General features: G+C 53.8%; 1 protein-coding gene across 13 annotated transcripts in view; it reads right to left on the minus strand.

Annotated features, from left to right (window-relative positions):
* The window catches only part of LOC132080365 (protocadherin gamma-C5-like), a 230,175-nt gene that overhangs the window by 2,919 nt on the left and 213,149 nt on the right, over positions 1 to 14,107 (minus strand). For all 13 annotated transcript variants that reach the window (XM_059483500.1, XM_059483495.1, XM_059483496.1 and 10 more), the window contains exon 3: positions 4,192 to 4,280. In XM_059483500.1, coding sequence (XP_059339483.1) covers positions 4,192 to 4,280 — 89 coding nt within the window. The remainder of the gene's footprint in view (positions 1 to 4,191; positions 4,281 to 14,107) is intronic.

Consider the following 14,107-nt stretch of genomic DNA (forward strand, 5'->3'; position numbering starts at 1 on the left):
CCGCCGCATTTAAAACCCTGCCCGCGGTATTTTTAGGCAGCCAGGTTTATTCAGGGAGCAGGACACGGGAGAGGAGAAAGAGAACCCCTCCCCTGCAATACCACAAAATGGCTCTAGGAAGCCGAGCACGGAGGAAATCAATGCCAGAGCGTGTCTGATGGTCCAGATCGGGGAGCAGGGGGAGGGGAAGGCGAACTCATTCCTGTCGCTATGCAAAGCTCCAGCACGGAGCGGAGCGAGCAGTGGGGAGGGGCACGGCGCCCCCCGGGATGCTGGAGAGCAGATGGAGACGGGGGGATGCACGGCGGCAGGGGGAGAACGAGCACGGGGGGATGGCAGGAATGAGTGATGCTGTTGCCATGCACGATCTGCTCCAGTGCAGCTGCCTGTGCACGGCTCAGGGTGGGATCCTCCTGAAATGGTTTGCTGAAATTCAGCCTTTGTCTCAGAGACTGTGGCTCCCATCTCAGCCTTTAACTGCCTCATGGTTGGGGCCAGGCTCTCCTGAAGGATGGGGACACCCAGCCAGGATGGGGACACCCAGCCAGGGCACCCAAAGGGTCCAAGGCAGAGCCCAGGGGTGCTGCTCCCTCCTTCCAGAGGCAGAGAGATTGTGGGAACAAAGAAAAACAACGAGTAGGGGTGGTGGGCTGGGTCCCCTCGTGCTTCTCCTCACTCCAGACCAGCTCTGTGCTGCCTCTGCTTTCCCCTGAGCAGATGGAGGTGGCTGAGCCAGCCAGAAAGCTGGACAAAAAGCTGGAGCACATCCCACATCCCCTGAAATATGGCTGTGTACACATTCCCCTTGCAGGGGTCGGAAGGATGAAGCAACTGCAGTTTGAGAAGCTGCAGCTGCTCTGTTGGAGCGGGCAGGGAGGAAAACACAGCGAGGCTGAAAACAAGAGTGATATTGTGCACTGGGGCAGGGCTGTAGGGTGCAAGCAGGGAAATGCCTTTCACTTCCTGCTCTGGAAGCATTCCCCACAGCAGAATTCTTCCACAGTCCCCATGAAATGGGCTCCAGACCCAGCAGGGCTTGCAGGACCTTGTGCTGGGGGGATGTGTCTGTAATTAGTGATATTTATTGCTAATCCTCACTTGCCTGTGCAGCAGAATATTTCATTAGCAACCAACTCAAGCCCACAGCCATGGAGGTGTTAGAAATGACCCGTAAGGGATGGGATGACTGGAGATGTGCAGGGACCATCTCACAGGTGGACTACTGTGAAGAGGTTTTACATCAACTTCTGTGAGCCAGAGAGGAGTTTGATAAGAGGATCCATGTTTATCCCTGAAAGAATTTCCTACCAAGGTCATTGACATAGAAACCAAGTAAGAAAGAAGGAGAAATAAGAGAAACCTGCAACTGCCTGTTCCAATGAGCACTTTGTTTGTCTCTCATGACCAATAAGCAAAGTGCAAACTTAGGAGTTTTGTAAGAATGTATAAAAAGGATCCAGGCTATAATAAAAACAGGTCTGAAGCCTTCTGAAAATGGAGTGCAGTGCTTTGTATTGTCTCCATCTCAACTCTGACAGACTACAGCCTCCAGCCACGGAAGAATTGTTTTCTCTGGGCTGTCCCAGCCCAGTGAGAGGCTGGGGGCACTCGGGCTCCTTCTTCAACCTGGGTTTTGCTGCCCTGAGTCCCTCTGGGGCCACCCCAGGGCCCTGAGCAGTGAAGGGCTGGGGGTGCCAGCACCACCCAATCCCCATGAATAATCTGCAGTCTCAGCACAGCTTCCAGCAGGGACAAAAAGGCTCTGGTGAAGTTCCCAGCCTGCCATGGGTAAGGGTGACCGGCTGTTTCTAGGTAACACTGACATTAAGGCTGAAAAGAAGAGAGAACAGGAACAATGGAGGGTTATAAATGGGCACCGAGGTGCTCTTGCCAAGCAAAGCACTTGAGCTCTCAAAGGTCATGCTCAGCCTCTACCAGCAGCCTGTCACTATCCCAAACGGTCCTGAGGAGGAAAAACAAGAATTTGGGCTTTGGCAAAAATAACCAGGAGTGGCTCCATCGCCCCCGGGGCAGCCCCAGAGCAGGTGCTGCTGCAGCTGCTGGTGGGGCTTTCAGGGCACCCAATATAGCGTGTCTGCCCCTGCCTGGGGGCACAAGGGCCTCCCTTTCTGCTCTCCCACCATCCCATGGCACCTCTCTAAATTCTCCCTGGAGCCAGAGTATTTTAAGGACAGGATGTCTATCCTTGAGAGTCTGGGGTCCTGGAGCATCTGTGCTCCTTGGGCTGTCCCAGCAGCTGCCTCTGCCCATTCAGATCGTTCCAAACTGGTTTTTCATTCTGTTCCCAGCTGCGAGGCAGGAAGAGCCAGAGGAAGGATGGCTGGGAAGGGAGACAGAACCCTACAGCAAGGTCACAGCCCTGGGGGGAAAATCAGGTCCCCAGATACTCTGTGATGGTGATTTAACCATTGGGGAAGGGATTTAATCCTCACAGGACTGGATGGTGCAGGCAGGGCCAGCGCTGCCTCTGCTGAAGCCAAGGAAAACCCCTGGGCCAGGGTGAGGATGCATCCAGGGCATCACTGTGACCCCCCTGTCACCCCGGAGCTCAAACTGAGCTCAGTGGGTGACAGTGAAACATAAGGATTATTTAAATGGCCAGGAAATCACACCCAGGGATGGGTAACACAAAGCTTAATGGGCAATTAGCGCTGCCCCTAATCAAAGCCTGCTCCAATCAACACTATTGGCTTAAAGAGAGAGCAGAAAGGGGACAGAGAGCAAGGGTGACACGAAAACGCTGTGCTGGAGGGAAAAAAACTGCTGCTGGGTGCCCATGCACACACCCAGCACAGAAAGGGCCAAGCAGGATGGATAAGGCACAGCCATTATCTATCTGCAGGGGGATTTGATTTCCATCAGCCCCAGGGCAGACCCGAGCCTTGGAGAGGGCTGGGGCTGTGGATTGGGGAGATTTGCTGCAAATGGGCCCGGGGCTCCATCAAAGTCGGTGCTTAACCTGGAAGGGACCCGCTTAGCTCTGATCCTGGGGATTGCTGGAGCAGCAGCCAGAAAAACAGCTTTATTTACCAGCAAGGCGACCGGATCTGGAGACACGGGGTGATGATAACCACATGCAAGCCCAAGGGCTGTTTTTCCATGCTTTTTTTTCAGAGCAAAGACACATTTTCACATTGTTTCTTTCTCTGGAGTGTAAACAGCTCCCTTGCCCCAGACCTGGTCCCCCTCCCCAGCCCAGCTGCTGTCTCCTGGTGTCTGCAGAGCAGCAAAGCTCAGCTGCAGCAGCTTTCCAAGAAAGCAACACCAAAGCCATTCCTCCTCCCTCGGATTCCTTCCCTCCCAACAGCTCAAAGGAAACATCCTAAGCATTTTGCACAGGGTTTTATGGCTGTGCTTCTATTTTTAAATCAAGGGGGGGGTAAAGACTTGAAGGTATTTATAAATAAAGGCTCTATGAAAAGCAGGCTCTTTATCCATAGTGCTGCACAGAATGGCAATTGTCCTGGTTTTACACAAAGCCATGGAGGCTTTGGCTGCGTGGGAACATCTCTCCCTACCCAAGGCTTCTGCACAGCCACAAACCAGAGCAAACCAACCCCAAACGACCCCAAACCAGTGAGTACAACTGCAAGGAGGCAGCAGCAGCCAGGGGAGGAAACCTTGGTGACCCCATGGCTCAGCAGAGGGGCTTGGGGAGCTCCTCTGCACACAAGGTTTGTTGGGAATACTGAGCCAGACATTCCCCGTTTCCCTTGGTCCAGCCTCACACAAACTTCCAGCCTTCCCTCCTCCTCACCTCACAGCCAATTTAATTTACTGTGACTTTCTGGAACCAAGCACTCCATAAAACATCATCTCCAGACTGGCTCTTTCAGTAACACAACCCCAGCACAGCCAGGTGGTGTTTCAGTACAAAGCAAAGAGTTTGGGTGGAAGAAGTGTCCCTGTGTACAGGAACCAGGTGTCTCCTCTGCCTGGATCCTTCCTGACCTCTCTCTCTGCAGGGACATCAGTCATTTTCCACCTAGATCCTTCCTGACCCCTCTCTGCAGGGATATCAGTGCTTTTCCACCAGCTTTGGGATCTGTTGCAGCAGAACCTTTGCAGCCAAACCCAGATGAATCGGTCTCACAGGATCTCCTCTATCAGCACGACCCCAGGTCCCCCAGAGCAGGAGTCAGGGTTTTCCCAGGAGTGATGGACACCAACCATTGGCTGAAGCCAGGATCATGGCTTGGAGCATCTCTGTGTCAAACTGGTTGTTGGGCCAGGCTCCAGCTTCCTCTCCATTCTGGGAGCTGTGGGAAAAGAAAACAAACAGCAAGTTACTCCAGTTCAGTCAGGAGCAGGGGGCTGGACCAGTGCATGCTTTAGATCCTCCCATCAACAGCACTCAGGGGCCAAGACCCTTTGAGAGTGTCCATCCCTCACCCTGTTGAAGAATAACCACCAAAAGCACTTGGGGACTCCATGGTGCATCCAGCAACACTTTCCTAACTCCTGCTGCTCTCAGAGGCCACAGCCAAGCATTTCCTCCAAACCCCACCAGTATGGAATCACAGAACGGTTTGGGTCAGAAACATGAAGATGATCTATTTCCAACCCCTGTCATGGGATATAATATCATCCATTGCCAATATTACAGAGTAAAATCATAAAAACTGCAATCCCAAAGCCCCAGAGCTGCATATCCACCCTTGTAGGACCACGTCCTCTGCCCTTTTGCAGGCTGTGAGTGGATGCCCCTCTCTGTGATGGTGTTCACAGGGGTTTTTGGTTGAGGGAAGAGACGAGGATCTGACTCCATGTTTCAGAAGGCTGATTTATTATTTTATGATATATATTATATTAAAACTATGCTAAAATAATAGAAGAAAGGATTTCACCAGAAGGCTGGCTAAGAATAGAATAGGAAAGAATGATAACAAAAGCTTGTGGCTCAGACAGAGAGTCTGAGCCAGCTGACTGTGATTGGCCATTAAATACAAACATCCAACACAGGCCAATCACAGATGCACCTGTTGCATTCCACAGCAGCAGATAATTAAAGTTTACATTTTGTTCCTGAGGCTTCTCAGGAAGAAAAATCCTAAAGAAAGGATTTTCCATAAAAGATGTCTGTGACACCTCTCAAGCTCTTTCAGGTTACAACTCCATTCTGCAGCTTCATTCATGTGATGGAGGGTGAGAAAACCCCACAGTGTGGTGGGAATTTGGGTCATCACAGAGCAGCTGCCTGGCACCACAGAATCTGCTCTGAAAAGAGTCCAAGCTCAGTCCTGGGGAGGCTGGAGCAGCAGGGAGAGGGGAGCAGGGAGCATCTGAGCATCTCCATTGGCTCCCCTTGGCTGCTGGGGGTGCTGAACACCACAGATCAGCCTGGCAGAGCTCAGGGGATGCTGACAGACTTTGGCTGAGGAGGTTTTGTGGCCAAGGCCACAATCAGCACTCTGTGCAGGCAAACAAGCCTGGCTTTCATGCCTGCCAGGTGTCAGCTGTGCTCAGCCACTGCTCACTGCTCAGGGCTGTGCTCCCAGAGCCCCTCCAGAGCCCCCACACTTCCTCAACATCTCACCAGCTTCCTGGGGTCCCCTCTGCTCTGTCCCTACATGACCCCACCACTCAGATCAGCACTGTCTCCCCTCCAGTCCCTGCTCTGACCACCCACAGCCCTTCCATCCCTTGGAATGCCAGGATTTACCCCTTGGAATGCCGGGATTTACCCTTTGTTGGGAAGGATGAAAGTTTGACAAGAAAGTCTCACAGATATGTGCGCTTGGCAGAAAGATTTTTAAATGTAGAAGCTGAAGAAGGAATAGAGATAGAAGCAAGTTTTGGTATAGAAGAAAAGAACTGCTGAGCCAGACTTACTGGATAACCATGGAGGCAAAGGGTGTGTGAGTTAGAAGGGGTTTTTATGGCTTAGAGCAAGGATAAACCCACCTCAAACAAGGTGTTTTTACCAAGCAGAAAAATAGCAGAGGCAAACCGACATGCTGATGTTGCAAGTAGAAAAAATGTCTCAGAATTTTCCACTGCAAGAAAACTGAAAAACAATTTCTAGCTTAAACTGTAATGTACTGACTTTTAGTGATTGGAGAACAGCAACATGAATATGGTAATTATAGTAGCTATGATAGGCTATAGATAATAGTTAAGGTATAGATTGGTTCTACTGTATGAAGATGCACAGCAAAGAAAAGTACAGAATGCATTGTAACCAAAAGAAAACTACTGTAACCAAACCAAAGGGTCTCCAGGCCTGCCTGCAGCTGGAGCTGACAGCTGTAGGCACAGCTCTGTCACCCATCATCCTGGACTTCTGTTACATCTTGAATACAATAAACTGCATTCTGGAGAGCCCCTGGAGTCCTGCATCTCTCACTCAGGCTCTTACACCCCTTGGCTGTGTGCTGGCTCCCTTGGGATGAGGGCTGCCCTGTGAGCTCTCTTGAAGTGAGGTAGAGGAGGATGGGGGTTAGAAAGCCCTTCCCATGAAAGGACCTTACCCCATTTCCCAGGAAAGTGTTCAAACCACAATGCTACAAGGCATGGAGGCGCCTCCTCCACCCCTGTGCTCCCAGCCCTTATACCCAGGAGATGCCAGACCCCAAAACTCTGCTCAGACCACTACAGCCTGTTTGACCCCAGCACTGCTCAGACCCCAAAACCCTGTTCAGACCCCAACATCCTTCTCAGATCCCAGCACTGCTCACACTCTGATGCCCTGCTCAGACTCCAAAACTCTGCTGAGACCCCAAAACCCTGAGACCCCAATGCCCTGCACAGACCCCAATGCCCTGCCAAGATCTGAGCATCCTGCTCAGCCACCAAATCCCTGCCCAGACCCTGAATCCCTGCCCAGTCCCTGAGTCCCTGCCCAGCCCTGCTCTGGGGTGTCCCTGTGCCACCCCTGTGCCCGAGCTCTCAGCTCCCTGCACGCTGCCAATGCCAGCGTGGGCACGGCCGGTGCCAGCTCAGTGCCACGTGCTGGGCACCAGATGGGCTCCTCACGCCCTGCTGAGCATCCCCTGCCTGAGTGCCCCCTCCACCTGTGCCCTCACACACAGAACAGGCTCAATATGGGCATTTTGGAATGGGGATGGACCCACAGGCGCTGTTCTTGAAGGCTGTACCAGCCACAGTGACCTTGTAGCTGCACCAAAGCCCTGCAAGGAGAGAAGCCTCGAATGCTCATGAGCTTTCAGCATCCCTGTGAAATCCTGCCCCACAGGGTGCCCAAAGCAGCTGGGGCTGCCCCTGCATCCCTGGCAGTGCCCAAGGATAGGCTGGATGGGGCTTGGAGCACCTGGGACAGTGGGAGGTGTCCCTGCCATGGCAGGGGTGGGATGAGATGGGCTGTGAGGTCCTTTCCAACCCAAACCATTCTGGAATTCTGAATGTAAGTTCAAACTGCCTTTGAAACACAGTATCTGTCTGTAAGGATGCTGTGCAGACACTCTCAGGTGCTCTGCACAAAATCTGGTCTTAAGCAACTCATCCAAACATGTGCAGAACCCGAGCCAGGACCACAGGACCCTCCCTCCTGTAGGAGCATCGGGGGGTAGCACGGTTGGGACAGATGGAGACGAGAGATCTCTGCAGCCAGGTCTGGAACTTGGGGTTTATTGCAAAGGGCCGGGGTGCAGGGCCCTGCTGGGAGCTGCCAAACACAGCTGGAGCAGCCTGAGAGAAGAGAGGGGGAGAGAGGATGAGAGGGTAAGAGAGTAAAGGGGTAAGAGGGTGAGGTTCCCATTACAATACAATAAATCTTCTTCTGTGTTGAATATTCTGATTCTCACTAACCAATCCAGTACAAGATACAAATCCTATAGCATTTCCACACAGCCTATAAGAATCACTACATTACCATACTGTGTTACATTTCAAACCCTAAAAACTCCTCTTTGGGCCCCTTCTGCCAAGCTGTAGGGTCTGCTCTGACCCTTGGGCCTGTCTGCAGGCAGAGGGTGTTGTTCCATCAAAAGGGGATTACCTTCAGCTGGCCACACCATTGTTTTCCAGTTGTTCAGTAACTGAGGGATCTCAAAGCTTGCTTTCATTTCAATCTCGCTTATAGTTTCCATATTCTCAAAATCTTTTGCCAGACAATCATATTTATAAGGCTTTCCTGTTTCATCTTCCCCAACACCTCCCCTCTGTGTCCTGTGCCCGAGCCATCCCCAGCCGGACACAGGGCGCTGCTCTCACACCAATTAATCTTTAGGGGATGCAAATGAGCACTAATGGAGCAGAGGCTGCCCCGGCAGGAATCCTGAAATCCCTGCACATCCCAGGGCATCCCGGGCACCATTTCCAGCCCTCCTGCATGCCAGGGCTAGCGGCACAGTTCCAAAAACCACACGTGAAACGTGCTCCCCTCCCAGATTGGTTCCTCCGTGATGGGTGAGCCGAGACTCCCCTGCCCCCCCGCCACGCAGGACAAGGTGGGGACAGCCCTGGGGCAGCAGTGACCTGTTAATGTCACAAACAGGCTGGGAATAGAGCCCCGGGCTAGATCCAATAAAGGACTTAGGAACCTGAACTCCACTGCAAACCAGAGCCCATTCAAGCTCCCGTTAACCCCAGCAGCTCCTGCCCCACACCCAGCTGCAAGATGAGGTGCCCAGGTTTCTCAGGCTTCAGGGAAGCTGCTCAGAACCATCCCTGAGCCTCCCAGCCGCTGATCCTGCCTCTGGAGCTGCCCTGACATGATGGTGGTACCCAGAGATGGGGGAGAGAAAGTACAATTAATATCAAATACATTTTGGGGGGCTTTTTTAAGTGTGGTATTCCGGTGGTTTGAACTCTGCTGTGAAATCAGAGGCTCAGGTTCAACTCCCTCTTTGATGTGGCAGTGCCAGCATCACACTTTCCATCTCCTAAAAAACTCCTCCCTCCTCTTTCACCCCTCCCTCAGGCCTGCCTGAACAGACAGACATTCCTCCTGACTCCTGTCAAAGCCCCTGTGTCCTGCAGCAGTGGGAATGCAGGAAGGAAAGGCTCACCCTGTGCTCGGGAGATTCACCTGCACCAGGACCCCCTGAGCTCCCCAGCCCACAGCCCCTGGCCCCGGGGCTGCATGAAGGCACAGGCAGCAGAGCTGGCACCCCTGGCACCAGCCCGGGCACCCCTGGGCAGCAGACCTGGCAGGAATGGCTTGGACAGGGAGGGCTGAGGGGTCTGGGTGGTCCCTGCAGCCTGGGAGGGTCCGAGTGGCACAGCCCAGCCCTCCTGAGGGGGGTGGCTGTACCAGGAGATGTGGATCGTGCTCAGCTGTTCTGAGCTCTTGGTTTAGAGCTGTGTGTCCCAGGGAAGGAGGGCTCTGCATCACCATGGGCAGCACTTCAGACCCTTTTCATTCCTTGTGGTCTCACTGAGGGATGAGCATGTGAATTGCTGCCAGGAGCCTCACCAGCCCCTCCACTCTGGGGGGCACCCAAAGCCCTACCTCCCCTTAATTCCCTGTGGGATCACAAAATCAGACTGGAAGAGGGGCACAAATCACAGAATCTACAATGGTTTGGGCTGGAAGGGTCCCCAAGGGTGCTGCAGTGCTCCTGGTGCCACCTTCCAAGCACAAGGAGCTCCCCCAGCCTCTCCCACCCTGCCCTGGGCTCCAGAGCTCAGATCATTTTGGTGGCCCTGCTTTTGTGGCTGTGAGGAGTCCAAAATTTGGCACGGTGCTCCAGGTGCCACAGGAGAATTGAGAGCAACTTCTTGTCCTGCTGGCTACAACCTGACCAGTAAAACCAGCCAGTCTCCACCACAGCAAGGGTGCACTGGTGATTCATGTTCAACCTGACACCCCCATGTCCTTTTCTTCGCTCTTACTGCACTCAGTTTTCCCAAATTTTGCACAAAGAGCCCCAAAGCTGTGTGCCTGCTCCTCCTCATGACGCCACATAGAAAAGCTATTTTAGAAATGTCTTAGCATTGCAAAAGAAAAAAGAAAAAACAAAAAAGGGCATTGAACTCACTTCTCTAAGCAGGAAATTCAAGTGTCTCAATTACTTGCAGCGCAATCATCCAGAATTCAGAGGCACAGAAAAAAAAAATACCCAAGGGCTGTAATCTAAAAACATCCAAAAATAACTTCTCACAGTGGAGAATGCACACACAGCTGATGGCCAGACCTGGCTGCCTTCCACAGCTATAGGATGGGGCTGTGAGTCACAGCTGTGAATCACTGACTCCACAATGAGCAGCCCTCCCTGCCCTGCTGCCCTGCCCGGGGTGGGCACACCCAGAGCCCCCCTGGCACTGCCACCCACCCTCCACAGCCTGGGATGGAGCCTGCCCAGGATGGGAGGGCTGGTTCCTATGGAAATACTCCAAGGACTGGCTGGTTTTAATACAAATGCTGTTGATTCAATAGGGTGTTTTTCTAAAAACCCCATCCCCCATAGGATGGATTTTTTTTCTCTCTCTCTATTCAGTTCTACTCCACACTTCAAAGCTCAGTAAAGAGCTGGCTTTCATTTTCAGGAATGCTTCCAGCGTGGCTAGAACTGAGAGAAGGAATCAAAGCCACATTTGAGACACAACCAGGGTGCAGCATCTGCAGGGGCTCAGGGTGTGGTGGGCACGGAGCTCAGGCCAGGTGCTGTGTCAGGAGAGGCAGGTACAGCCTCTGCACCACCTGGGCTGCCTTTGATAACCTGGCTGCATGGAAACCAGGGAATAACCAGACAAAAGGCTTTCCATGTTCATGGAATAACCAGACAAAAGGCTTTTCTGGCAGCCCTGCCACAGCCCCTCTGCATCTCAGCACTGCCCCACTACCGAGAGCTTGACAAGCACCCACACTAGGGGGGCACTTGGGTGCTTTGCTCATCAGCTAATTTGAAGCACCCTCAGCCATCAGGTCCCTTTTTATCTTCCACTTCCAGCCCGAAATTATTCCACTTCGAGCACAGAATTATTCATTTCCTTGCGGGGTTGCCATGGAGCTCATCACTATGGCAGCCAAAGGCCTCGAAAACATTTATTTGCACAATTGCCCGATGGATTCCTGAAAAATTGTTTTCCTTGCTCTGCAGCTGGAAACACGAGTCACAGCAGCGCCACAACAACCCGGGAGAGTTTATTCATGCCACAGCAGTGCTGTCAGAGCCCCGGGGGATGGAGAGGGCAGCGAGGTGCCCCAGGGCACTGCGAGGTGCCTGGCACGGCTGTGGGCAGTGCTGGGCTGTGGGCAGTGCTGGGCTGGGGATTTGCCCGGGACACCCTCAGCATCCTCTCTCCTCTCTTTTTGGGGCTTTCCGGCTCCTATGGCCGTGCCCCTCTCCCAGCCCGTGCTCCTGGCTGTTCCCAGGCAAGGGGCTGTGACTGGGATTTCCTTCTCCTCCCAGCCTCTCCTTTCACTCCCATTTACACGCCAGCCCCGGATGATGCTCCCCTTTCCCCTGGGGCAGCACCCAGCTCTCCCCACGCAGCTCCCGGATCCAGGGCTATCTCCAAGTCCATTCCTCCAGCCCCATTCCAGCCCCTGCTCACTGCGGGCTGTCCCCCTGCTCCATCCCTCTGTGCTTTTCTTTCCTCTCTCCCAGCTTCCTCCCCATCCCCCTGCCCTTCTCTTTCCTTTCTCCCAGCTTCCTCCCCATCCCCCTCTGCCTCCCACACGCGGCTCCAGCCGGAGGCAGCAGCGGCAGGAAAATCTCAGCCTGAACATTCCCCGGCTGGCAAAGTGACAAGTGACAGGGAGCAGAGCCGGTGCTGAGCCTCCGCTGTGCTCCAGGCGTGTGGGGACACAGCCCCGAGCCTGGGGACACAATCCCATGCCTTGGGACACTCCTCGTGCCAAGGGACACTGCCCGAGCCTGGGGACACTGCCCTGTGCCTGGGGACACTGCTCCATCCCTGGGGACACTGCTCTGAGCCTGGGGACACAATCCCATGCCTGGGGACACTGCTCCATCCCTGGGGACACTCCCCAAGCCTGGGGACACTGCCCTGAGCATGGGGACACTGCCCCATCACTGGGGACACTCCCCAAGCCTGGGGACACAATCCCATGCCTAGGGACACTGTCTGTGCCTGAGGACACTGCCCTGAACCTGGGGACACTCCCTGAGCATGGGGACACTCCCTGAGCATGGAGACACTGCCCCGAGCTTGGGGACACTCCCCGAGCTTGGGGACACTGCCTGTACCAGGGGACACTGCCCCGAGCCTGGGGACACTGCCCCGAGCACAGGGACACTGCCCCGAGCATGGGGACACAGCTCAGGGCGAGCATCCCTCTGTCCCACTCCCCATGCCTGTATCCCACACTCCCCCACCCTCCCCAGCCCTAAAAGCAGGATCAGCTCCAGAAGGGCCACCATTCCCTTGTCCCCTGCCCCTGCTGGCCCTTCCCCCTCAGCCTGGCCTCATCCCAGCAGCTCCACGGCCTGAGGGAGCCTGGGTGAAGCCCAGCTTTAGGATCACGACTTTGCAAAGATGCCAAGATTGAAAATGTTAGTGAGGAACTGTGAGTGGGGGGAGCATTTCCAGCCTCCCAAAGCTGGGGAGCCTTTGCAGCCTGTGGAGCTGCTGGGATGCTGCTCTGCTGGATGAAGGCAGAACAAAAGCCAAAAATGATCCTAAAATGGGGCCAGGGCAGCATTCCCTCTCCTTGGAACTCTTGTAACCCTCCTGAAGGAGACAGAGCCCAGACCAGTAATTATTTCCCCCCAGGCCATCCTGCCACCATCCATGTCCCAGACATGCCAGGAAGGATATTTTGGGACATTCTCTGCAAAGGTTGTTGTGCCTGTTTTTTCAGAGCCATCTCTGCAGCCGGCCATGGCATGTGCTCAGCTGTGCAGGAAGCAGATGGAGGGAGAAAAATTAAACTAAAACACGTAGCACCTGTTAAATCACCTAAAATAGCTTTTCTATACATAAAACTGGTGATGAAACCCCTGATATTCTGGGGGCTCTCCACAGTGAGAAGCACATCCCATCACCTGGATATTTCCTTTTCTCTACAAAAGACTTTTGTCCCACTTGGCAGGATCTGGAGGGTTCCTCCAGACTTCAAGGGCTATGACAAATGCAGATAAAGGGATTATTGGCCCAGAATGGTCCAGAAGGGATGGAAATATTCAGTTTAAAAGGGCTGTGTGATATAGAAAGAAGCCCAAATACTGAATCTGCTGAGATTTTGGTTGTTTGTAGCCAAAAGGGTGGCCCCTGCCAGCAGGAGTGCTCACAGGTGGCAGAAAAGACAGCTCTGTGGTCTCCTCACTGTGGAAGGGGAGGTGGGGTGGGACAGGACAGATCTCTACAAAAACCTTCAGCTTCCAATCCCAAAATCACATCAGCTCTGCAGGAGGAGAGGGAGGGAGAGGAGTTATGCAGAGAAAAGTCCTGCTCCCAGCATCAGAACAGCTCCTGCCTGCCCTGCGACCCAAATCCACTCCAAAATTGCACCCTGAGGCTGCAGCCCGTGCCCAGAGCAAAGCCAGGCTCTGAGCAGCCTCACAGTCCTTTAAAAGCAGTGCTTTGTCTGTAGGGTTGATAGGAAACCCCAGTAATTAAATCACAGCATTGCCAGGATGGAAAAGCCCTCTGAGATCACCAGGTCCAGCCATGAACCCAGCACTGACAGCTCCAGCACCAACCAGGCCCCAGTGCCACATCTGCACAGCTTTCAATCCCCTCAGGGACAGAGACTCCTACACTGCCCTGGTATCTGATCCTACTCCTGACCACCCTTTCAGAGAAGAAATTTTCCCAATATTCAACCTAAAATTTTCCCGATATTCAATCTTAACCTGCCCTGGTGCAAATTGAGGCCTTTTCCTCCTCCTGTCCCTGTTCCCTGGAGCACAGCCCGACCCCCCCGGCTGTCCCCTCCTGTCAGGAGCTGTGCAGAGCCACAAGGGCCCCCTGAGCCTCCTTTGCTCCAGGCTGAGCCCCTGCCCAGCTCCCTCAGCCTCTCCTGGGGCTCCAGCCCCTTCCCAGCTCCGTTCCCTGCCCTGGACATGCTCCAGCCCCTCCAAGCCATGAAGCTCTCAGTTGTCTCCAGTCTTTTCTGTTCCACAACCAGGTCAAACCTGGCAGATAGAACAGTCTGGCCCTTCCTGGGCTTCTGTGGTTCCCTCCAAGGTGTTTGCAGAGCAAAAGCCACACAAAC

The sequence above is a fragment of the Ammospiza nelsoni genome, chromosome 16, assembly GCF_027579445.1.
Source record: "Ammospiza nelsoni isolate bAmmNel1 chromosome 16, bAmmNel1.pri, whole genome shotgun sequence".
NCBI classification, from domain to species: Eukaryota; Metazoa; Chordata; class Aves; order Passeriformes; family Passerellidae; genus Ammospiza; species Ammospiza nelsoni.